Raw genomic sequence first — 24386 nt, forward strand, 5'->3', positions numbered from 1 at the left:
TGATTTTCTGAATCCAGTCTTTCCAGTAGCTTACTGGAACTGGGACTGTTCTCACCTGGCTCTATTTTTATCCATCCAACTGTATTGAAAGTGCCTTTTGCAAAGGCTTTCTTCCTGTACCCACACCTTTGCCTCAGGTGACTCTCAAGGATCGATCTTTGGCGTCCTTCTATTTCTCAACTACATGGTGCCCCTCAGTGACATTATCCAAAAGCACGACATTAGCTTTCAAATGAACTGACGATATCTAGCTCTACCTCTTTACATCTTTCTCAACTCCTCCACACTGTCAAATTATCAGACTGCTTATCCAACATACAGTGCTGGATGAGCAGAAATTTCCTCCAACTAAATAATGGGAAGCCTAATGCCATTGTTTTTGGTCCGCGCTACAAACTCTGATCCCTACTAGTGAATCCATTCCCTTCCTTGGCAACAGTCTAAGAATAAACCATCTGTTCAGAACCATGGTGTTATACTTGATCTTGAGATGAGCCTCCAACCACATAGTTGCACCATCACCAAAATCATCTTTTACCACCTCCGTAACGTCGCCTGACTTTGCCTGTCTCAACTCACCTGCTACTGAAACCCTCATTTAGCCTTTACTACCTTTTGACTTGACTAATCCGATGCACTCAGGACTGGACTTCCCACATTCTACCCTCCGTAAACTTGAGGTCATGAATGCTGCTGCCTGTGTCTTACTTTGCACCAAGTCCTGTTTGTCTATCACGTCAATGCTTGCTCACCAATATCCTATCAAACAACGTCTTGATTTTAAAATTCTCATCATTATTTTCAAACCCCTCCATGGTCTCACCCCTCCCTAACTCTAATCTCCTCACATCCCTCCAACATATCTGCAATCCTCAAATTTTGGCCTCATGTGCATTCCCAATTTTAACTGCTCCATCAATGGCAGCCACAGTTTCATTTGTCTAGGCCCCAAGAATTCCAATCCTGCATCTTACCAACCTCACTTTACTCTTTTAAGACACTTCTTAAAACCTACCCCTTTGACCAAGTCATCTGACTTAATATCTCTTTATGTGGCTCGGTGTCATTTCATTTTATAATGTTCCTGTGAATCACCTTGGGCCATTTCATTACGTTAAAAGCACCGTATAAATATAAGTTGTTGAATATTTCTATCTTCTTTCAAATCTGCAAAAGTACCATTCTACATGCTGATACTCTGAAATAGAAAAACTACTGCAGCATTTCCTCCTCTAAACTGTTTTTTCCCCACAATCCCCAAAAATGGAATTACCACCTTTAAGTCCTCCCTTTCTCCTATAATCGACAGATTTTTAAAACCAAAGATATGCATCACCTAATAAACACCTCTTAATTTATCATAAATTCTCTTCTACCATTTTCAACCTTGGTGATATTCTGAACTAAGGCTTCTCAATAATACAAAAATTACAATAACACAATAATTTAAAGACTGTGAAAATGACTATTAATCTTGATTTTTAATTGTTTTGATAAATTTGGAAAATAATTATCAACACAAATGTATAACAACAAACTGTGGCATTAAACAATATATCATGTATATGTACATTTAATTGACAAGGAGATAATTAAATAACTTGCATGTTGCAATGTATGTCATGGATCAAAGATGTAGCTTACGTGGAAAACATTACAGGTTACACTGTGACCCCAAATGATTGTGCATTACAGCATTAAAGATATACAATTAATTTTGTTTATTACAGCTGATATCACTTAATACAGATTATCGTGCACTAAATATAGATAACACTTATTTTTATACCCAATATTTACCAGTTAATTTAATGCAAAATAATTGTTAATAACAAGATTCCCTGCACTGTATCCAGACTTTGCTAATATCACTTACTTTTTCCTATTAATGGTTAATACACAATATAAATATAACTCAGTGGATTCTATTGCCATAATCAAACTAGATTATAAAAAGGAATATACATATATTCACAATATTGATCAGTATTGTGCCAGATACAGAAAAATGTACTTTCACAATAATAGTGTTGTTAATGTTCACAAAATAATTAGGTATCAGTGAATGAACTCTGTGCAAATAGTCAGCACACAAGAGACAATTCTGGCCTGAAATGGAAATGCTAAAACTGATAGGTTCTTGAAAAATACATTTAATCACATGACCAATCTACACTGGGAAGATCATTACTACCTTTCATTATAGGTATGAATATTGTTAATCTTTTAAAAAATATACTTATTTTCCATTACAGTTCCCTTAGCTTCAGGAGTTCAGCTAGGCCTCAGAGCAAAGATGAATTCTGAAGAAATAAAGAATTATTTGCTGGAGGGGTACAACAGTTCTTGGAAAAAGTTTTTTTTTGAGTTTTTAAAATACAACTACCTCTGATATAGGGGTGACAATAAACATGCTATGTATTGATTTTGACTAACTAGATAAATGTACATTGAAGACAGAGGTGCATTCCTGAACATTAACAACAGTCAATGTTCCACCATACTCATTACATTGCAGAATATGATTGATACAGTCCATAGAGTGAGGAAGAATGGGACCTGTGATCTCTAAACTGTAAGAGTCTGTAGAGCCAAGGCAACCTTGGACTTTTCCGCAAGTATTAGCAACCTACAAGACAGAGAAATCAAAAAAAGGTCTATAATTATATTATGTTATATATCATATACGCTAAATATTATGGAGTGCTTTCAAAAGGTTTAACATATAGGTGGCCATTTGATGTTAAAACAATAATACAGTAGTAGAGGAAGTAAGGAAATAATTGTGTGCACTCTGTCTAGATTCTTGTTCTCCTCCCCACTAAGACTAGTGAACTCAACTTAAATAGGCTTGTTCAAAACTCCCAATGGAATGGCGAGAGGGTTCAGTCTGAAAATACACAAAATCTCGGCCCCAACCACCATGAAAATGCCCTCTTCCCTTTAAAATGCAGCTGGTATTAAAATACATGCAAGTAACCAGCTCCACAGCAACCGGCCCGAAATTGTAAGATGTAAATATGCCTCCATTCCTGATATTTCGGCAGTGATTTAAGTTTCACGGCTGATGAGTTAATGAGTAGAAAGCAGCAAGTGAGGGATTCACTGAGGCTGCTTGTGGGCCAGGGATAGCTTTGAATGTTCTCAGTCCTCCTACCTACCACACCTTCCAACCGCCAATGTATCTCAGTTACCGGGGACTGTCTACAACAGACCCTGCCTATGACCTTTTACTGGCAGCTTTATCCAAATGGCAGCTAGCTGCTGAGTCTAACTGGCTGCTGAGGAGGAAGCAGAGCTGAAAAACAATGATGGCATCCTGCCTTTAAATCAGCAGACCACCACATCCCTGGCATTTCCTGACTTCCTCCATCGCTTGCAAACATGCCCCCTCGTTGCCTCCCTGTGAATATGAGGGCCATCCTTTTCTTCCCTTAGATTTCAAGACAACAGCTGACAGCAAACAACATTTCAGGCTCACAGCCATAATGAAAGCAAAATGATAATGCCCACACACAAATACACACTTTACCTGAGATTCCTCCTCAAAGTAAGTTCCATATTTAAAATTTGTTTTTCTTTTTAAATTACTAAGTGAAAAGTAATTTTTCAAAAATTGTTTTGACAGATCTTTCTTTGATTCAGTCACTTAAAATGTTTTTCAGTTCATGTAACAGAACCTACCTGGAGCAACTGTAAAGATGCTCCGGGGAAGGCCACAGGGCAAAGCAGCGTGGGTGGCAGTCCTCTTTGTATACCCTCTTGTGCGACCATATGTGGCGAGTTCATTAGAAAAGTTATTAACGATGCTGTATAGGGTCCTTCAACTGCAACCAGGAATTTCAGTTGTGTATCCTGATATTGCCGATGCCTGATCAGAATAAATTAAGGATGATATTTTCTACAATCACATGAAATATTAAGTTACTGTAATACTACTGTTAGACTATTGGAATAGCTTATATTGTACACTTGTCTTTGCACATCATGTTGTCATGGGATTTTTCTATTTTCAGTGCAGGGAGGAAGCGATGTATGTGATAAAAATGGAAGGACACATTATTGTAGTTAGTCCCACACTGATGAATATAAAATTAATGTACTAAAATGTAAAACATATAGAATTAATCATAGAAATTTAAAGCATGGAAGGAGGCTATTCAGTCCATTGTGTCCAGGCCAGCTGACAAGGAGCCAAGCAGTTTATAATCCCACTTTCCAGCTCTTGGTCCGTAATTTTGTAGTTTATGGCACTTTAACGCTCTGAGGGTTTTTGCCTCTACCACTCTTTCATGGAGTGTGTTCCGGATCCTCACCACCCTCTGGGGGAATGGACTTCCCTCAAATCCCCTCTAAACTTCCCATCTCTTAGATCTATGCCTCCTCGTTAAGGACCCCTCAACCAAGGGGAATGGAGTGTTCCTGTCCACTCTGTCCTAGACACCCTCATAATTCTATATACTTTAGTTAGGTTCCCCCTTTCGTCCTTCTCTGTGCCAAAGGAAACAACCCTAGCCTATCCAATCTTTCCTCATAACTAAAATACTTCAGACCAGGTAGCCTCTTTATAAATCTCCTGCACACCCTCTCTCGTACAATCAAATCTTTCCTATAGTGCGGTGACCAGAATTGCACGCAGTACTCCAGCTGTGGAGTAACCAGTGTTTTATACTGTTCCAGCATTACCTTCCTGTTCTTATATTCTATGTCTTGGCTCATGTATTAATGAAAGTTGCATTAGAATGTAGAGCTATTACTGGATCATAAAATTGCCATATAAATAAAGCTAACACCGAAATGTGGAAATAAAGGCACTGGAGAGATGAAACAGACTGGAACTAGAGAGAAGCTTGATTAATGACAAAAAAAAATCAATAGGTTCTATGCTCTATAACCAGATACAGAAAATAATATACTGTACTGTATGCGAAGTTAATTGGCATTCACCGGCACAAAGATTGGTTTTCATCCTTGTTAGCTATTGTAGCTAAGTATACTTATTAGTTTCACCTTATATGGACTTGTTAAACTTTTTTGGTGTAATCATATAAAGAGTAGATGTGGAACTGATCATATACACCTACATCCACAAGAGCTTAAAAGGAGAGATCTTGGGTGGCACTATGTGTACATATTCGAGAGAGCATGGAAACAAGTTAGCACCAATCCTGCTTAGCAGACTTTTTAGTAATTCCCAAATCGGTAGGAAGTTAGCTTGTTTAAGGGCTTTATGATCTGTTTCATTGTTGAATCTTTGACTTGCCAACAAAGCCTATTAAAAAGGGCTAAGTCACGCAGTGCCTTTTTTGAGAAATTGGAAGTAAATTATAGCCATATGCTTTAAAGACTCGTCTAATAAATGAGTTCAGCATTTCTTTAAAAATCTTCCTGTTTCAATAGTTGCCTTGTCTGGTTAGTTCCTGGTATACATATTCATTACTCTTTATTTAATAAATGCTTTTAATTAGTGCAACATTATGAATAAAGAAAAAAAAATGCACTTATAATACATTTTTCCAATGATCGTTTCTGTTATTCAAAGCTTGATATCATAAAAAGTATTGGATGTATTCCTTACTCAAGTCTTAAAATATAAATCCAAATATGTCATAATAACAGAATTAGATCTCTGGACGTTGTTTAATTTGCTTGAGTGATGTCGCAGAATAAAACACACTGCAACATGTTTTTGTGGAGCGAGAAACAGAGTTAATATTCAGGTCGATGACGTTTCATCAGAAAGACCAGCAACCTGAAACGTGAACTCTGTTTCATCATCCACAGATACTGCCTACCTGCTAAATATTTCCAGTGTTTTCTATTTTTATTTCAAATTTCTAGCATCTGCAATATTTTTGTAGTGATTTCTTGAGTACGATCCTAGGGGTTGATTCTTCCTGTCACAACTCAGCGCAACCCCACCACCATCAAAACTAAATCAACCAATTCAACAGAACCCAGGAATCAAATCTAAGACCTTAATGACCTACACAGTTCAGCTACGCACTGATTAAACTCAATGAGTATTGATGGAAGCTATATTGTGTACATCTATCTTAGTGTCTAATGAATAATTTATTCTGTTTCACCTCCAATTCCTATTATGTTCTGGAAACTGAACAATATCTGAACTAAATTATGGGCTCTTGCAGAAGTCTGACACCAGTAATACTCCAATTCATGAAACATCTTAAAAGGTGAATATTAATAAGCTGGACACCTATGGTTTTTTGCCACTTTTTGACACCTTGCTGGAAAGCAAATTCCAACAACATATTGAAAAGGATACAGATAACATTCTGATGAGTCCGATGTAGGAATTTCTTCTTGAGGTTCTGTCTTTATGGATGGAAAAGACTTCTGTGAATGTGAATCAGTCACTGCTTTTTTACTATTTCCTATATTATTTCTATTAAAAAGAGAAAATTAAAATATTAACGTACAGTACATTTGACTAATAAAGGAATTTGCCAGTTAAGTTACAGATTATAACCAGAAAACTGCTGAAAACCAGAAAAGTTGTGCCAAACCAATGGTAATATCATGTAACAGCGGTTTAGTAAGCACTGGTTAGCCCTCATGTATTGCCCAATTCATAAATAATAACTTTAATGGACAGAAAATTGTGAAGCCTGTGAGTCAAGCACACTGGCCTCCACGCTCATATTCCTGATGTGTTCACATCACACGAAATTCTGCACTGGAAATCTTAAATTGTAAAACTAATCCATTCAAATTTCTGGCAGCCCATGGGGTTGCATTTAATGCATTACCAGCCCCAGAATTATAAAATAGGAGCAGGAAACGACCATATGGTCCATCCTGCCTGCTCCGCCATTCAATATGACCATGGCTTCAACTCCATTTTCCACTTGCTCCCAATGTCCCTCAATTCCCAGACAGATCAAAATCCTATCTCAGCCTTAAATATTTAATAATAGTGCATTGTCCAGTCCTAAATGATTAGCCCCTTATCTTGAAATTGTGCCCTCTTGTTCTAGATTCCACAGCTGGGGAAACAAGGTCTCAGTCTCTACCCTGTCAAATCATTTCATAACTTTGAGTGTCTCAATGAGGTCACCTCTCATTCCTCTAAATTTCAGAGGGTATAGACTCAATTTACTCAGCCTCTCATCACAGGACAACCCTCTCATCCCAGAGACCAATCAAGTGAATCTTTGCTCCTCCTACAGCCTCCTATGTAAGTATACCCTTACTGAAATATGGAGACCAAAATTGCAAACTGTAGCAAGACTTCTTTATTCCTGTGCTCCAATTTCCTTGGAATAGAAATTCCAACATGCCATTTGATTTCCTAATTGCTTGCTGTACTGCATGTTAACTTTTTGTATTCCTTGTATCAGCACACCCAAGAATCTCTGAAGATCAACGCTTACAAGTTTGACACATTTTAAAAAAAATTCTGCTTTCCTGTTTTTAAGACCAAAGTGAATAACCTCACAATTCCCCACATTATACTCCATCTGTCAACTTGTTGTCCACTCAAGCTGTCAATATCTCTTTGTAGCCTCTTTGTGTCCTCCTCACAACTTGTATTTCCAGCTAGCTTTGTTTTGCCAGAAAACTTAGACAAAGAGACAGAGAGTAATATATCAGTCATTAATATAGGTTTTAAATAACTGAAGCCCCAGCACTGATCCTTGCAGCACTGCATTAGTCAGAGTCTGCCAACTTGAAAATGCCCTATTTATCCCCACTCTCTGCTTCTAACAGTTAACCATTCTTCAGTCCATGTTAATGTATCACCCCCAACTCCATGAGCCCTTATCTTATGTATTAACCTTTTGTGTGATATTTTATCGAATGCCTTTTGGAAATCCAAGTATACTACATCTACTAGTCCCCTATTATCTACCCTACTAGTTACATCCTCAAAAAACTCAAATTGTCAAACAGAATTTTCCTTTTGTAAAACCATATTGACTTCGTGTGATTGATCTATGCTTTCCTAAATATATTGTTAAGATCTCCTTAATAATGGATTCCAGCACTTCCCCAATGACTGATGTCAGGCTTACTGGTCTGTTGGTCATGGTTTTCTCTCTCCCTTCTTTCTTGAATAGCAGTGTTACATTTGCTAACCTCCAAGCTGTTTGGACCATTCTAGAATCTAGGGAAATTTGGAAATTCGTAGCCAGCACATTCACTGTCTCTGCAGCTATCTCTTTTAGATACAGGAAGACCACCAGGAGTAGGAACAGGCTTGAGACATTAAGTGACATACGAGGTGCACTCTCAAGCTCCTCTGCTACCTGCAAATACAATGCATCTGTCATATCAGGCATAGTTACTTAGGATTGACACAAGATGCATCTGAGGAGGCTAAATTTAACAAGGAGACTGCAATGGAACTGTGCTAATTTTTTCTGGAAGACTTCCAGATTATCGCTAATATCTGTATGGCACTGCCAGCTGGCAAATCACCCTGTTCATTGATTTATAAGTTTGCAGTGTCTTCCAGCTGAGCAATAGGGAGGACCTGCAGCATTACCAAGTTTTTGTCCACAGATGCATCAAGGTCACAGGTATCATCAATTTCACCCAGGGCTAGTGCAGCAACATGACTGGGTAAACCAATAAATCTATAGAATTGTCTTTCCCAAAGTCCTGGGGTCATAAATGCTTGTGCACATTCCTGTCTCTTTATAAAATGAATGGAATTTTGTTCTGTGAATGTGTATCTGGTATGTGACTACCAGCACAGAATCACCCTTCAAATATCTCAACTAAAGAAATGTTAAAGGATTTCAGTCACCTACTACATAACTTTAACCTCCAAACTGGCCTCAGCTGTACAGTCAATGACCAGCATAGCCGAGCAAGGGGATGAAAATTAAAGCAATCGATTAAACTGCAATAAACTGCACAACCAGGTGCCTTCCAAACAATGCCAGACCTGCACCATTTCATAAAACTGAAAACCACATCAGGAAAATAGATATATGAATCACCTTCTTGTGCATTTACATTTATTCAACTACCAACATAGGAACAAGAGTAGGCCATTCAGCCCATCGAGCCTGCTGTGCCATTCAATTAGATCATGGCTGATCATTTACCTCAACACCACTTTCACGTGCTATCTCCATATCCCTGATGTCATTAGTCTCCAGAAATCTATTAATTTCTGTTTTGAACATGCTTAATGATTGAGCTTCCACAGCCTTCTGGGATATAGAATTCTAAAGATTCACCACCGCCTAAGTGAAGAAATTCCTTCTCATTTGTTTTAAATTGCCTACCCTTAATCCTGAGATTATGTCCCCTGGTTTTAGACTCACCAGCCAAGGGAAATATCTTATTTATATCTACCCTGTAAGAATTTTGTAACTTTCAATGAGGTCACCCCTCATTCTTCGAAGCTGTAGAAAATACAGACCTAGTCTCCCCAATCTCACCTAATAAAACAATCCCACCATCCCAAGGATTAATCTGTTGAACCTCCATTGCTCTCCCTCTGTGGCAAGTATATCCTCCTTAGATAAGGGGACCAAAACTGCACAGAATACTTCAGATGAGGTCTCACCAAGGCCCTATGTAACTGCAGCAAGACATCTTTACTCCTGTACTCAAATCCCCTTGCGATGAAGGCCAACATGCCATTTGCCTTCCCAATTGTTTGTTGCACCTGCCTGCTAACTTTTAGTGACTCATGAACAAGGATACCCAGGTCCCTCTGGACACCCACACTTCCCAACCTCTCATCATTTAAGAAATAGTCTGCCTTTGTTTTTTCTACCAAAGTGAATAACTTCACTCTTATTCACCTTATATTCCATCTGCTATGTTCTAGCCCATTCACTTAGCCTGTCCAAGTCCTCTTGAAGCCTCCTTGCATCCTCCTCACAACTTATCTTCCCCAGTTTGGTGTCTTCAGCAAATTTGTAAATATTACAATTGGTCCCTACATCCAAATCATTTATATAGGTTGCGAGCAGCTGTGGACTGAGCACTGATCCTTGCGGTATCCCACAAGTAACAGCTTGCCTTCCTGAGAATGATCCATTCAATCCTACTTTCTGCTTTCCGTCTGCTAACCAATTCTCAAGCCATACTAGGACAGTGCTTCCCATGGCTCCTTCCCATGCAATCACAAAAGGAGCAAAAGCAAAAGAGGGTTTATCTTCTCCCTCTTCACCATCCAAGACCCCAAAGCAGCGCTTCACTTGCACCTCTTTCAATTTGGTCTACCATATTCACTGTTCCCAATGCAATCTCCTCTACACTGGGGAGACCAAATGCAGACTGGGAGATCACTTTGCAGAACACCTTCGTTCAGTCCACAAGCAGGACCAGACCTTCCTGTCGCTCGCCATTTCAACATACCATCCCGCTCTCACGCCCACAAGTCCACCTTTGGCCTGCTGCAATGTTCCAGTGAAGCCCAATACAACCTGGAGGAACAGCACCTCATCTTCCAATTAGGCACTTTACAGCCTTCCAGTCTTAACATTGAATTCAACAACTTTAGACCATGAACACTTTCCTCTATCTTTACTCCCTTTTTAACCCAACCTTTTTTTATTTAAATTTTTATTCATTATTTATCTATTTACTTTTCATCCTTCTTCCCCAACACCCCCCATCCCCCCACAAAGCCATCTGTCACATTTCTATGTTCTGCTTTCACAGAGCACTGACTCTTGTTCTGCTGTTAATACATTCTGCTATCTTACATTTATGCCACTATCAGCCCCTTCTTTAGTCTTTACCACTACCATTAACATTCCCTTTGTCTTATATCCATGACATCCTGGTCAATCTCTCCTTAGCTCCCACCTATCCCTGACCTTCCATCTTGCTCCACCTGCTCCAGCCCCCCTTAAACAGTATAAAATCCATCACATTTCTACTTCTCTTTAACTCTGAAGAAATCATACAGACTCGAAATGTTAACTCTTTCTCGCTTCACAGATTCTGCCAGATCTATTGAGTGTTTCCAGCATTTTTTGTTTTTATCTCAACCCATACTAGTATATTTCCCCCAATCCCATGTGCTCTAATTTTATTTACTAACCTCCTGTGTGGGACCTTATCAAAAGCCTTCTGAAAATCCAAATACACCACGTCCTCCAGTTCTCTTTTATCAATGCTACAAGTAATATCCTCAAAAAACTCGCATTAAGTTTATTAAACGTGATTTCCCTTTCATAAATCCATGTTGAATCTACCCAATTTTTTTTCCAAATGTCCAGTTATCACATCCTTTATAATAGATTTTAACTTTTTCCCTACTACTGATGTCAAACAAATGGGTCTATAGTTCTCCATTCTCCCTCTTCCTCCCTTCTTAAACAGTGGGGGTACAGTTGCTACTTTCCGTAGGAACATTTCCAGGATCCATAGAATTTTGAAAGATAACCACCAATGCATCCACTATCTCTCTAGCCACCATCTTCTACACTCTTGAGATGAAGCTCATCAGGGGGTTTATAAAACTTCAATCCAGTGAATTTTTCAATTACTACCTCTTTACTAATACTAATTTCTTTCAGTTCCTCATGTTCACAAGGCCCTTGTACCTAGTATTTCTGGGGAATTTTCTGTACCTTCTCTCATGAAGACAGGTGCAAAGTAATTGTTTTATTTCTCTGCCATTTTCCTGTTCTCCACTATAAATTCTCCTGTCCCACCTGTAACGGACCCATATTTGTCTGAGCTAAACTTTTACACATCACATACCTAAAGAAGCTTTTACAGTCCGCCTTTATGTTCCTCGCTAGTTTGCATTCATATTCTCTTTTCCTTTAATCAGTTCCTTGGTCCTCCTTTGCTGGGTTCTAAATTGCACCCAATCCTCAGGCTTACCACTTTTTTGGCATCTTTATAAGCCACTTCCTTTGTTCGAATGCAATCTATAACTTTAGTTAAAAACAGTTGATTTACCTTTCCCTTTGGTGCTTGTGCCTTAGAGGAATGTATATCTGTTTCAGACAGCGTAGTACTTCTTTAAATATGAACCGTTGCCTGTCTACCGTCAAATCTTTTAGTGTATTTTCCCAATCCAACATAGCCAACTTGTCCCCTCGTACCTTCATAATTTCCTTTCTTCAGATTTAAAACCCTAGTTTCAGAATGAACTATATCGCATTGAAACTTAATGTAAAATTCCATCATATTATGGTCAGTATTTCCCAAAGACTCCTTTACAGCAACATTATTAATTAGCCCTTTCTCATTACACAACACTAAGTCCAAAACAGTCCAATCCCTAATTGGCTCCTCAATGTACTGTTCCAGAAGCCCATCTCATACACACTTCAGGAATTCATCTTTCAGAGCATTAGTGCTGATTTGGTTAACCCAGTCTGTGTGTAAATTGAAGGTGCCCATTATTATTGTATTATCCACATTACATGCATCTCTAATTTTCTGATTTATACCATGCCCAACATGAGCACTACAGTTTGTTGGCCTATAAACAATTCCCTTTAATATTTGCTGCCCGTTGCTGTTTCTTAGCTCCACTCAAACTGATTCTACACTTTGATCCTTCGATCTAAGATTATCTCTATACTATTATATTGATCTCGTCCTTGATTTAGAGTGCCACACTACCTCCTTTTCCTTTTTGCCTATCCCTCCTAAATGCCAAATATCCTTGGATATTCAGTTCCCAATCTTGGTCACCCTGTAGCCACGTCTCCGTAATGGCAATTAAATCATTTACCTCATTTTGTGCATTCAAATCATCAACTTTTTTGCGAATGCTACAAGCATTCAACAGAGTGCCTTTAATTCTGCATTATTAACATTATTCTCTATTCTGATCCTACTTAATGCTTGCCTATGCTCTGCCTGTGCTCTATTTTAGCTTTCTTACTTTTCTATTTCCTTTTACCAGTTTTGTGTCGCTTGAATCTGAGCTCTCTCTCGGGTTTCCACCCCCCTGCCAATCTAGTTTAAACCCTCCCCAACTACACTAGTGAATCTTACTCTGAAGAAGTTAGTCCTGGTCCTGCTAAGATGCAGCTCGTCCATCTTGTACAGGTCCCATCAACCTCAGAACCGGTCAATGCCTCAGAAATCTGATACCCTCACTCCTACACCAGCTCTCCAGCCATGCGTTCCATCACTCAATTCTCCTGTTTCTATGCTCTCTAGCAAATGGGACTGGAAATAATCCTGAATTACTGCTTTACAATCCCCTTCCCAGTTCTTTGAAATCTGCTTTCAGGGCCTCATCCCCCTACCTACCTAAGTTATCGGTACCGACATGGATCATGACCTCTAACCGTTCACCATCCCCCAGAAGAATGTTCTGCAGCCGCTCCATACCATCCTTGAAACCGGCACCAGGGAGGCAACATCTGCTATACAGAAGCACCTGTCTGTTTCTCTAATTAACGAATCCCCTGTAACTACTGCTCTTCCCCTCTTCTTCCTCCCCTCTTGTACAGTGAGCTGCCCATAGTGCCACGAACTTGGTTTCTCAGTCACAGCAACACCCTCACTAGTATCCAAAACAGAAAACCCATTAGCAAGCGGGACCTCAGGGGACTCCTGCACTACCTGACTAGTTCTCTCGGAATGCTTGATGGTCACCCTTTTTGCCTCCATGCTCCTAGCCTGCCACCGCCCAAGCTCAAGTTTCTGCACCTGGTGACACTTCCTACATATGTAGTCATCTAGGTCACCAGTAGCATCCATGACTCCCCACATATTACAGGACATGCATTCCACATAACTGAGCTGCCCTGCCATGTCTTAACATGGCTCCACTTACGTTACCATTATTTTACTTTGCTTTACTTATATTAATCTTACTTGCCTTAACTTAATAAAGTTACGATTACTGATAAATCCAACTAATACTTAACGCACTTTACGAGTCGCAATAAACCTTACTTAAGCACCTCTTTCCACCATGCACAGAAATCCCATGTGAACCTAATTCACTATTCATTTGGTATCTGTCTCACTCAGGGGTTGTCTACTAACCGTGCACCCCTTACTTGTCTCCTGACCCTGCGCCCCTGATTCGTCTCCTGACCATGCACTCCTTACTGATTGACATCTCTTCTGTGCTTTTTGTTTTACTGTAACCAATGGCAAATAAAAATTCAATATAATGTTGAAGTCAGATGCAATGCATTTATTTTGTCAATTGTTATGTGATGGTTCTTGGCTTTTTGGACCCAATTAGAAAACAGCATACCTTCTAAAACTACTAAAAAAAATTGAAACACCATAAAACTCTTGCTCAGTAGCAACTGCAATCAAAATGCTCAATTTTGAAATCCCATGTTCATAAATTTGATTTGCAGCCACTGATCTACCATCATCATTCCTTGATTTAGTTACTAGACAGGATACTCTGTTTTTGTTCCTTTTACATGTAGAGAGAAGTGAAAAGAGTTACTGTTCATATGCCAGCTCAGGAGAAAGGGACTAACTGACATACTGTTTGTTTGGCCTCACCATATTGCTATCTGGCAATATAGAGTAGTTATGTCAGGAAAACAATAATGCAAAGTATGCAAATATAAACAGCAATAGGGAATGTAAAGGAACTACTGGCATAGTAAAAAAAAAAATTAGGCTACTCACAAACAAGCTGGGTTAAGATGCACTAACCCACGTCCATCTGGTGAAGAAAGATTCATGTTACCAGTTTCCTGAGAGTGCTCCACTAAATATGTTGAAAACACAACTTCTGCAAAATATGAAATAAATTCATAGGCAAAGTCTATTGAAAAGATGTAATCATTTAATCCATTCATCTCCATAAAACTTCAAAATTTTGAAAGCATTATTACTTAATATTTTTCCATTTATAAACACGCTTGTTCCAAGGTTACATTATTTCTGGATTATTAGCTTTCATAAATTTTCAGTATCTACATTTTTGGTTATGTTTATGCAATTGTTTCAGTCACAGCTGACAATGGTGCAAATGAATAAAATTGTTACGCAAAACAGTGCAGCAACTGTTGGCAAGCATGCGTCATCAATACTCACAGGAGTGAAGAATTTTTTCAATACTCCACATTTAGAATTTCATTATTAGTGCTACTCAATTCCCATTAATTTCAATGCAATTGTGCTCAATCCAAAGTGGATACTGCAAAATAAATCATTTACCTGACAATCTCATTGCTTCTAAAACTTCCACATTTGCTGGGTACAACAAGGCAGTAATTGATTCTTTTCTGGATTCCTGAGCAGCCCTGAAGAGCACTGTGAATTGGTATGTACAGATGTAAAAGAAAGGGCACTGACCAGACTGAAGAAGGTCAAAGAGTGAGCTAAAGGTCGACAACCTAAAATAGAATTTATTACAGATTTCAATATGTGAAAAACTAAAACAAGTTTAAAAAATATAAGGTGATGATTTTGTATTCCTTTGGCCAGAAACACTGACACTCTTAACAGTTTTAAATGTAATGTTTATTTTGTTATTGCTGAAAAAAAAAATGCTGAAACTTTTCGTTTTGTACTCAGGACACTTTGCAAGAACGCCAATAAAAGGGGAAAACAACATTTTATACTGTATGAGAAGAGTGTGCTGATTGGTTGGAGTCCACTTGCCAACCAATCAGCACTCTCTTCTCATACAGTATAAATTGTTGTTTTCCCCTTACGTTGGCATTCTTGCAAAGTGTCCTGATGAGCACAAGAAGAAAAGCTTCAGCATATCTCTTTTTTCAGCAATACTCAAGTTCTGTATTACCAAATGACTGTTTATTTTATTCCCATGAAGAAAAAAATAATTTCTAAATATTGCTAATTTACCATGTTTACAGCACAAATTCTGCAAATCTCTAACAGCATAATTTATCATTAGATATAAACTTGTGTTTTGTTGGCATGGTGAATGTGCTGCCCAAGGATATGATTGCATGAAACAGGCTGGATGGACCAGTGGGACTTTTCCAGTCTGCCAATTTAATAAGTTCATACACAGGCAAGAAAGGCCATGTCACATTGTACTTCAACTATCCAGAAAAGGCTACACCCATCACAGCATCCAGAATTCCATTCTACATTCACTGGGCAGAATTTAATGCTCGGGGTGGTGGGCCCATCCACCAGCTGGACAGCCCTTGACAAATCCACTGCAGTCAATTTGGGGAGCCCCATCGAGATTAAATCCCAGTCAGACAGTCTGCTGACTGCTGGAATTTCCTGCCACTGAGAGCTGCTGGCCAATAAGGGGCCAGTAGTTCTCCAGTACAACAGTGGCCGCTGTCGGTGCTACAGTAGGCCTGTGGAGGAGAAGAGCACTGCAGAACTGGATTACAAGCAAATGGCCAGAGTCACAGGGGCCAGTTGCAGAGCTCCAGCAAGGTGGGTGGTGGGTGGGGGGTAGGGGGTCAGTGTACAGGGCATGGGGTATTTTCCCATGGGGGCAGCTCTTGCCGCCAGCAGGTCCTTCTGTTGGGCAGAGGGTGCCTGAGAAGGAGGGGCCTCCTAACCAGGCTGCAGATGCATACCAAGATACTCAACTGCATGGTGTGGCCCCAACTGCACTAGTTGAACAGCTGTCTCAATGGGCTGAGGTCCTTAAGTGGCCATTTAAGGGCCTCAAATTGGCCTCTGAGCAGGAAGGCTGTCCACGATCCTTCCCATCCCTGGCTTAATTGGGAAGTGGGGCAAGTTAGGTAGGCAACAGTCTCTCCATCCCAAGCCTTCCTACACCAGTATACAGCCACGTCCTGGGGTGGGGTGGGAAGGGCATTAAATTTCACCCATTTTGCGGGAACAATGACTGATGCCAGTCTAAATTCAATAATAATTTACTCTGTAATAATCTACTGATGGTAAAAAAAGAGCAATGGCATTGGACACTTTATATTTTGCGTAGTCTTCTAAAAGTAGAAAAATTCAGGAAAATTTTAGAACAAAAATTCATTACATATGTAAATATACAAACACATGAACACATAGAAGCACTCTAGATAAATTGTTGTAAGTAAATAATCTGCAAGGCACAAACTTTAGCTATTCTAATCTTTGCTAAAAGAAGGATTTGATTTTGTTCCTCATGCATTTCATTCATGGAAGAGCACACATTTCTGGAACTGAATACAACAATGCAAAGAGATGGATGCATTTTTTCAGAACTAAATATCTGGGCCTGGTCTGCTTCTGTCTATTTTCCCTGCATGTTGCTTCTCAGCTGGTTATAGCTGACTTACCAGTCTTTCATTAAAATATTCTGTATCTTGTAATCTGGAGACCACTGTAAACCATCATCAACTGTTACACTGTCAACACCAATTCTTGGAAAAAGCTGTAACCAGGGCAGCCTGGGGTACATCCAGTATCTCATATTCTGCTGAAAGGCACATTTTAAACTAGGGCTATCATCAGGTTCCTGAATAGGTGAATAAAGAGAATCAAAATAAAACAAATAAGTATCTTGCTTTGTACAAACGAAAAAGCTAAAGGTTTTTTATGATTTTTAGTACAGGTGAACAGTACAGTAGGCCAAACAAGGCTAAACGTACAAGACCAGTCTCCATTCATCATGCTAAATTTTTAAAAAGAGAAAATGTAATTAAAAAGTAACACATCAGTAAACTTTTCAGTGACATTGTAGTGCAGCAAGCAAGGCAATTTACAAGACAGTGGAAGTTCAAAGTTTTTGTGCACATGCAATAAGCCAGTATTTCACCCTTTTGTGAGAATCTAATTGTTGTTAATACTTGGTTTATCTGCAGAAATGAAAAAATATTGGATAAAAATCGTGTCCGTATTTTTTTCCAAACTTAGTTACATGTGGCGATTTTAATTTTGAGTTCTTGTGGGTATCGCTGTCAAAGCCAGTATTTGTTGTGTTATGATGTGGCAGGTGATATGTGCCAGGCGGACCAAATCCAAAGGGAAACTTGGCTATACTATCACAACGGCTTTGCAATTTGTATTTATTACGAGAAGATTTGTACACCGAATTCAGAAGTAGTGAGTCCACTAACAACTTTAGATATTTTAAAAATTAAATTAAAATATTTATTAACAAAAGAAAGGAATTCAAACACAGACATAAGATTACATTTACTTGATATTATAACAAATCCCAGAATCCCTAATTAACCTGACTCCCAACTACACACCCACTTTAAGGCAACAGTCCAAAATAGATCTTAAATTTAAATAAGCAACCCAGCAAGGTTACCACAGCACCCACTCAGCAGTGGAATTCCAAATGCTTTTTAACATAACTTTAGTTACTGGACATAGCAGACTTCTGCAAAAGTGGCTAGAGGCTTTACATGGTGTACCTTTCACGATGTTACACGGCCACCCCCACGTAACTTTCCACCCTTCTTACGTATGTTTCTCCCATTGTTCTACGTGACTTCAGACATTTAATTTTCCCATAATATAAAAATCTTTCATGTTGTTAATATGGCCTCTTTCCTTTTGGGAAAAGAAACATAATAACCTTGCCCTATTTATCTTGTTAGTTGTAAACATCCTACCATCCCTTTGAAAATCAAACAACCCTTCACTTATCTAAAAAAATGCAAATTTCATTCACACTTTATCCGTGGAACCCTTATCCTCAATTGTCCATCTCCATTTCAAAAGTCTACTTTACAACTAATCCTTTTGAGAATTTCAATCTTGTAGTCTATCTGACTCTAATTCAATTAAATCAGTCACACAGACAGAACCATTCACACTCACAGCCATAATCTTACAATATCCCACAATACTATTATGAAAATTATAATAGTTTTGTAACAGTTGCCCATCCCTAATTGCCCATGAATTGAGAGGCTTGCACAGCCATTTCCGAGGGCAGTTCAAAGTCAACCATTTTATTATGCGTCTGAAGTCACATGCAGGCCAGACCAGGTAAGGATGGTGGATCGCCTTCCTAAACAACATTAGTGAACCAGATGGGTTCTTATGACTGAGATTAACTTTCAATTCTAGATTTTATTAATCGAATTTAAATTCCACTAGCTGCTGTGGTGTGAATTGAACCCATGCCGCCACAGCATTAGCTTGGGCCTCTGGATTACTAATTCAATGACCACTATGCCAATGTCTCCACCTACATTACTTGTAATTAACTTTAGGCTGGTCTCCCTGTCAGTGAGATGTGCCATGGTCCCCAACGAGTGACAAGTTGTAGGTTCCCTTTTTCCCCAGTCCACATCATCTTCATTAAATAGAAATCTCAAATCAATTGTGCTCTTTAATCAGCCCCTCCCAAGGGTTACTTTTATTATGTTGTAAGCCACGATCAGCTGCTGATGTTCTTAACTCCAATTCAATGTAGGAAATTCAAAGTCATTCACACAAGGTCAAGAACTCCAGGAGGCAACTATAACTTAAATACAAAGAAAACAATGTGTACGTAAAATCAAAGAGAACTGGGGCTCCTGACTGACAATAAATTTCAACCATCACAACAATGCTCAGGCATTAAAGCAAATCAAATGTTGGGATCTACCAAAAGGTGAATATTGAGCCAAAATAGTGGGATAATGGAGCTGCTTTATAAACAATTGGTGCGACTACTATTAGAATACGATGTACTGCTCTTGTCACCAATGCACAAAAAGGATACTGTAGCTACTGAAAGAATGCAGAAAAAAGCAACCATAATGATTGAAGGGATGGACAGTTTGGATAATGAGGAGCATTCTGAAAATTGGGAATATCCTTGCTGGAAAAGAGGATAGTTGATTTAATGCTGTTTTCAGGATTCTATGGGACGTAAATGCTGTAGACCATGGCAGGGCTACAGGTTTTCACCTTGTCCGGAACAGTGGAACCAGAAGACACAGCCTGCACTTGAAGGAGGGCAAATTTGAGAAGAAATCTGTGGAAACAGCATTTCAGTGAGTGAGGGTTGATCATTCTGTAGGACAGGCTCACTTGGAAGATAGTAGAAATTACTCGCACAAACACTGAACTCACTCTAGTACAAAGTGGAGTGGGAAAATGCAGGGAGATAACTATGACTTCAATTGAGCTGTCTTAAAGTTCCACTCCAGTATTGCAGTGATCTTGCCATGCTCTGCTAAGAGAAACTGACTTATCAAATAGATTGTACTTTTTCTACAGGACAGTTGAGAGAAATCGCCAAGATGTACCTTCAGCCTAACAAACTGGTACTGTTACTAAGAAAGTCCCAACCTGGTCACTAGGTTTGAAAATGAGGAAACATTTTCCATTTTCAGTCAACACCCAGAACCTATCAAAATGTAGTCTAAATCTTTTCTAAACTGATATAATGAACTATTGAGCCAGTAGCTTCTAATGGTCTAATAACTGTCCCGTGTAATTTTAACCCAGGGCCTGTGTGGGAAAGCTGTTGAGGCTTCCTCACCAGACCAACCTGGTTGCAAGGGGAGGGCTGGAAGACTCCAGAGAGGTGAGTTAATTTTAATTTTTTTCTGCTCCCTTGTAGGCCAAAAAGAGCAGAGGTGATCCTCTAGGCCCATACAGAAACTTTTCACAGACTCACCTGTCTTTCCGATCCCATCTCTCAGCCTTCCATTCCTTTAGGTCCCTGGCAGTGACCTCCTGCCACCTGAAATTTCACCATTGCTCACAAGTCAGATAAGGCTTCCTGCTAGGTTCAAGGAGGAGACTGACAGGGCCAATGTAGACAAAGCCTCGGACTTAAATCTCCCAAGTTTCACGTTATGAATGACCAGGCTCACACAACTTCCACTGGGAGTTGTGATCAGTCCTTTTTTGAAACAAAAACTGAAAATGCTGGAAAAACTCAGCAGGTCTGACTGCATCTGTGGAGAGGGAGGCAGAGTTGACATTTCAAGTCTGTATGACTCTTCTTCAGAGCCTTTTTTGAACGTATTCTGGCACTGAAATTACAGGAGCATGGTGCTACAATAAAGTGCCGAGACTTTTATTGTCTATCTCTCTGCAGGGCATGTTAACTGACTGACACTCTGGATTCTTACCTTCTCTTGATCTTTTCATTGAGAACTGTCGGCGCGACATTAGTCGTCTCAATTTCTCTGCTCCTCTCACCCATTCTAACCTGTCTCTCTCTGAACTTAGGGCATTCCATTCTCTCAGGTCCAACCCTGGCATTGTCATCAAACCCGCTGACAAGGGTGGTGCTGTTGTTGTCTGGCGCACTGACCTCTACCTCGCGGAGGCTGAGCGTCAACTGGCAGACACTTCCTCCTACCTCTCCCTGGACCATGACCCCACCACTGAACATCAAGTCATTGTTTCCAGGACTGTCACTGACCTCATCTCCTCTGGGGATCTCCCTCCCACAGCTTCCAACCTGATAGTCGCCCAACCTCGGACGGCCCGCTTCTATCTCCTACCCAAAATCCACAAACAGAACTGCCCCGGTAGACCGATCGTCTCAGCTTGCTCCTGCCCCACAGAACTCATTTCTCGTTATCTTGACTCCTTTCTCTCTCCCCTTGTCCAGTCCCTTCCCAACTACATCCGTGATTCCTCTGACACCTTACGTCACATCAACAATTTCCAGTTCCCTGGCCCCAACCGCTTCCTCTTCACCATGGACGTCCAATCCCTCTGCACCTCCATCCCCCACCAGGATGGTCTGAGGACCCTTAGCTTCTTCCTCGAACAGAGGCCCGAATAATCCCCATCCACCACTATTCTCCTCCGTCTGGCTGAACTTGTTCTCACGCTGAACAATTTCTCCTTCAACTCCTCTCACTTCCTCCAAATAAAAGGTGTGGCTATGGGTACCCGCAAGGGCCCCAGCTATGCCTGTCTCTTTATGGGGTATGTGGAACATTCCTTGTTCCAGTCCTACTCCGGCCCCCTTCCACAACTCTTTCTCCGGTACATCGATGATTACTTCGGTGCCGCTTCATGCTCTCATCGGGACTTGGAAAAATTTATTAATTTTGCTTCCAATCTCCAGCGCTCCATCATTTTCACGTGGTCCATCTCTGACACTTCCCTTCCCTTCCTTGACCTCTCTGTCTCAATCTCTGGTGATAGACTGTCCACCAATATCCATTACAAACCCACCGACTCCCACAGCTATCTCGACTACAGCTCCTCACACCCCGCTTCCTGTAAGGACTCCATCCTATTCTCTCAGTTCCTTTGCCTCCGTCGCATCTGTTCCGATGATGCTACCTTCAAAAACAGTTCCTCTGACATGTCCTCCTTCTTCCTTAACCGAGGTTTTCCACCCACAGTCGTTGACAGGGCCCTCAACCGTGTCCAGCCCATCTCCCACGCATCCACCCTCACACCTTCTCCTCCCTCCCAGAAACTTGATAGGGTCCCCCTTGTCCTCACTTATCACCCCACCAGCCTCCGCATTCAAAGGATCATCCTCCGCCATTTCCGCCAACTCCAGCATGATGCCACCACCAAACACATCTTCCCTTCACCCCCACTATCAGCATTCCGTAGGGATTGCTCCCTCCGGGACACCCTGGTCCACTCCTCCATCACCCCCTACTCCTCAACCCCCTCCTATGGCACCACCCCATGCCCACGCAAAAGATGTAACACCTGCCCCTTCACTTCCTCTCTCCTCACCGTCCAAGGACCCAAAGACTCCTTTCAAGTGAAGCAGCATTTCACTTGCATTTCCCCCAACTTAGTCTACTGCATTCGTTGCTCCCAATGTGGTCTCCTCTACATTGGAGAGACCAAACGTAAACTGGGCGACCGCTTTGCAGAACACCTGCGGTCTGTCCGCAAGAATGACCCAAACCTCGCTGTCGCTTGCCATTTTAACACTCCACCCTGCTCTCTTGCCCACATGTCTGTCCTTGGCTTGCTGCATTGTTCCAGTGAAGCCCAACGCAAACTGGAGGAACAACACCTCATCTTCCGACTAGGCACTTTACAGCCTTCCGGACTGAATATTGAATTCAACAACTTTAGGTCGTGAGCTCCCTCCCCCTTCCCCACCCCCTTTCTGTTTCCCCCTTCCTTTTTTTTCCAATAAATTATATAGATTTTCCTTTTCCCACCTATTTCCATTATTTAAAATTTTTTTTTTTTTTAAATCTTTTATGCTCTCCCCACCCCCACTAGAGCTATACCTTGAGTGCCCTGCCATCCATTCTTAATTAGCACATTCGTTTAGATAATATCACCAACTTTAATTTTAACACCTGTGTTCTTTTGTTCTATTGTTGTTGACATCTTTTGATGATCTGCTTCTATCACTGCTTGTTCGTCCCTACAACCACACCCCCACCCCACTTCTCTCTCTCTCTCTCTCTCCACTCCCCACACACACACCTTAAACCAGCTTATATTTCAACTCTTTCTTGGACTCGAACTCAAGTTCTGTCGAAGGGTCATGAGGACTCGAAACGTCAACTCTTTTCTTCTCCGCCGATGCTGCCAGACCTGCTGAGTTTTTCCAGGTAATTCTGTTTTTGTTTTTGTTTTGGATTTCCAGCATCCGTAGTTTTTTTGTTTTTATTTCTGTCTTCCCTTCCTTCTAGCCAGAAAATTAACAGTTGACCCTTCCCCTTTGGGAAACATTTTTAATATAAATCATACAAAAAAAAATCAGAAAAATTATCAATAATTCAAAAAGTGGATAGCCATGAATTTACATATAAATACAATAGTGCAATTACCAGGGTTTCAGTAAAATGTATACATGTTGGATGTGTGAAATGTTCAGATTGTGTGTCCTCTGAAAGCATTGAGTTATAGGACCTGCCTTTCCAAACTTTAGCTGCATCTGGGGAAAGGATTTTGAGCTATACAAAACTAGATGAAGTATTGCCAAATGAAGGTCTGCACTCAGTGTAGGGAGTAATTTGATGTGATAAATTAGCAGTATCATGAGGATAGGTATTGATAAAAAAGTGTATTAGCTTAAGTGCAATTTGTTATGCACAATGTTCTAAACAGGGCTATTAACAGCAACATTTCAGTATTTAATAACATCTCCAGGTATTTACTCTCTCTGAAATTAACGGTATTTATTTATTTATTTTGCTAAATCAAACAGACCAAAGTGCTCTTGCTTCAACTTTAGGTCAACAGAGTATTTTATTGCACATACTTGATTTATCATGGTGAGAAGAATTTATGGGTTAGATGATAGATTATCTAAGATAGCTGACTTTGGGGTATTTTAATGATTTCACAAAAGTTAAAGCATTCCTTTTCAGTAAATCTTCAGCGCTCATTAAATAACAAGCTTTCATACAAACAAAACATGCTGATTTTCAGTCTTTTCAAGAAATATTTTCATCATCATTCTCCTTTTTGATTAATTGGCAGTTAAATGCTTTGGGGCATACTGAAGCCAAATAAGGAATTATATAAATGCAAGTTCTTTCTTTCAATTCCTACTCAAGCTGTTAGATACACTGTTTAAATGTTCAGAATAACGACAAATACCATAGCACCACATAAAAAGCGAAGGGCAACTTTATGGGAAAGTGCTTACCAAC

The 24386-nt window shown here is 40.0% G+C and overlaps 1 protein-coding gene across 2 annotated transcripts in view; it reads right to left on the bottom strand.

Moving 5' to 3' along the window:
• Positions 1–1462: 1462 nt before the first annotated feature.
• LOC121277634 (protein downstream neighbor of Son-like) overlaps positions 1463–24386 on the bottom strand; it is a 48162-nt gene continuing 25238 nt past the window's right edge. Inside the window, exons 4-9 of one of the 2 annotated variants that reach the window (XM_041187210.1) lie at positions 17163–17341; positions 15106–15284; positions 14572–14677; positions 6290–6409; positions 3685–3871; positions 1463–2629 (exon numbers count right to left, since the gene is read on the bottom strand). In XM_041187210.1, coding sequence (XP_041043144.1) covers positions 2432–2629; positions 3685–3871; positions 6290–6409; positions 14572–14677; positions 15106–15284; positions 17163–17341 — 969 coding nt within the window. In that variant the 3' untranslated portion in view covers positions 1463–2431. Of the gene's footprint in view, positions 2630–3684; positions 3872–6289; positions 6410–14571; positions 14678–15105; positions 15285–17162; positions 17342–24386 lie in introns of those variants that run through there. The other variant, XM_041187211.1, reaches the window with a different exon arrangement.

The sequence above is a fragment of the Carcharodon carcharias genome, chromosome 5 (assembly GCF_017639515.1).
Source record: "Carcharodon carcharias isolate sCarCar2 chromosome 5, sCarCar2.pri, whole genome shotgun sequence".
NCBI lineage: Eukaryota > Metazoa > Chordata > Chondrichthyes > Lamniformes > Lamnidae > Carcharodon > Carcharodon carcharias.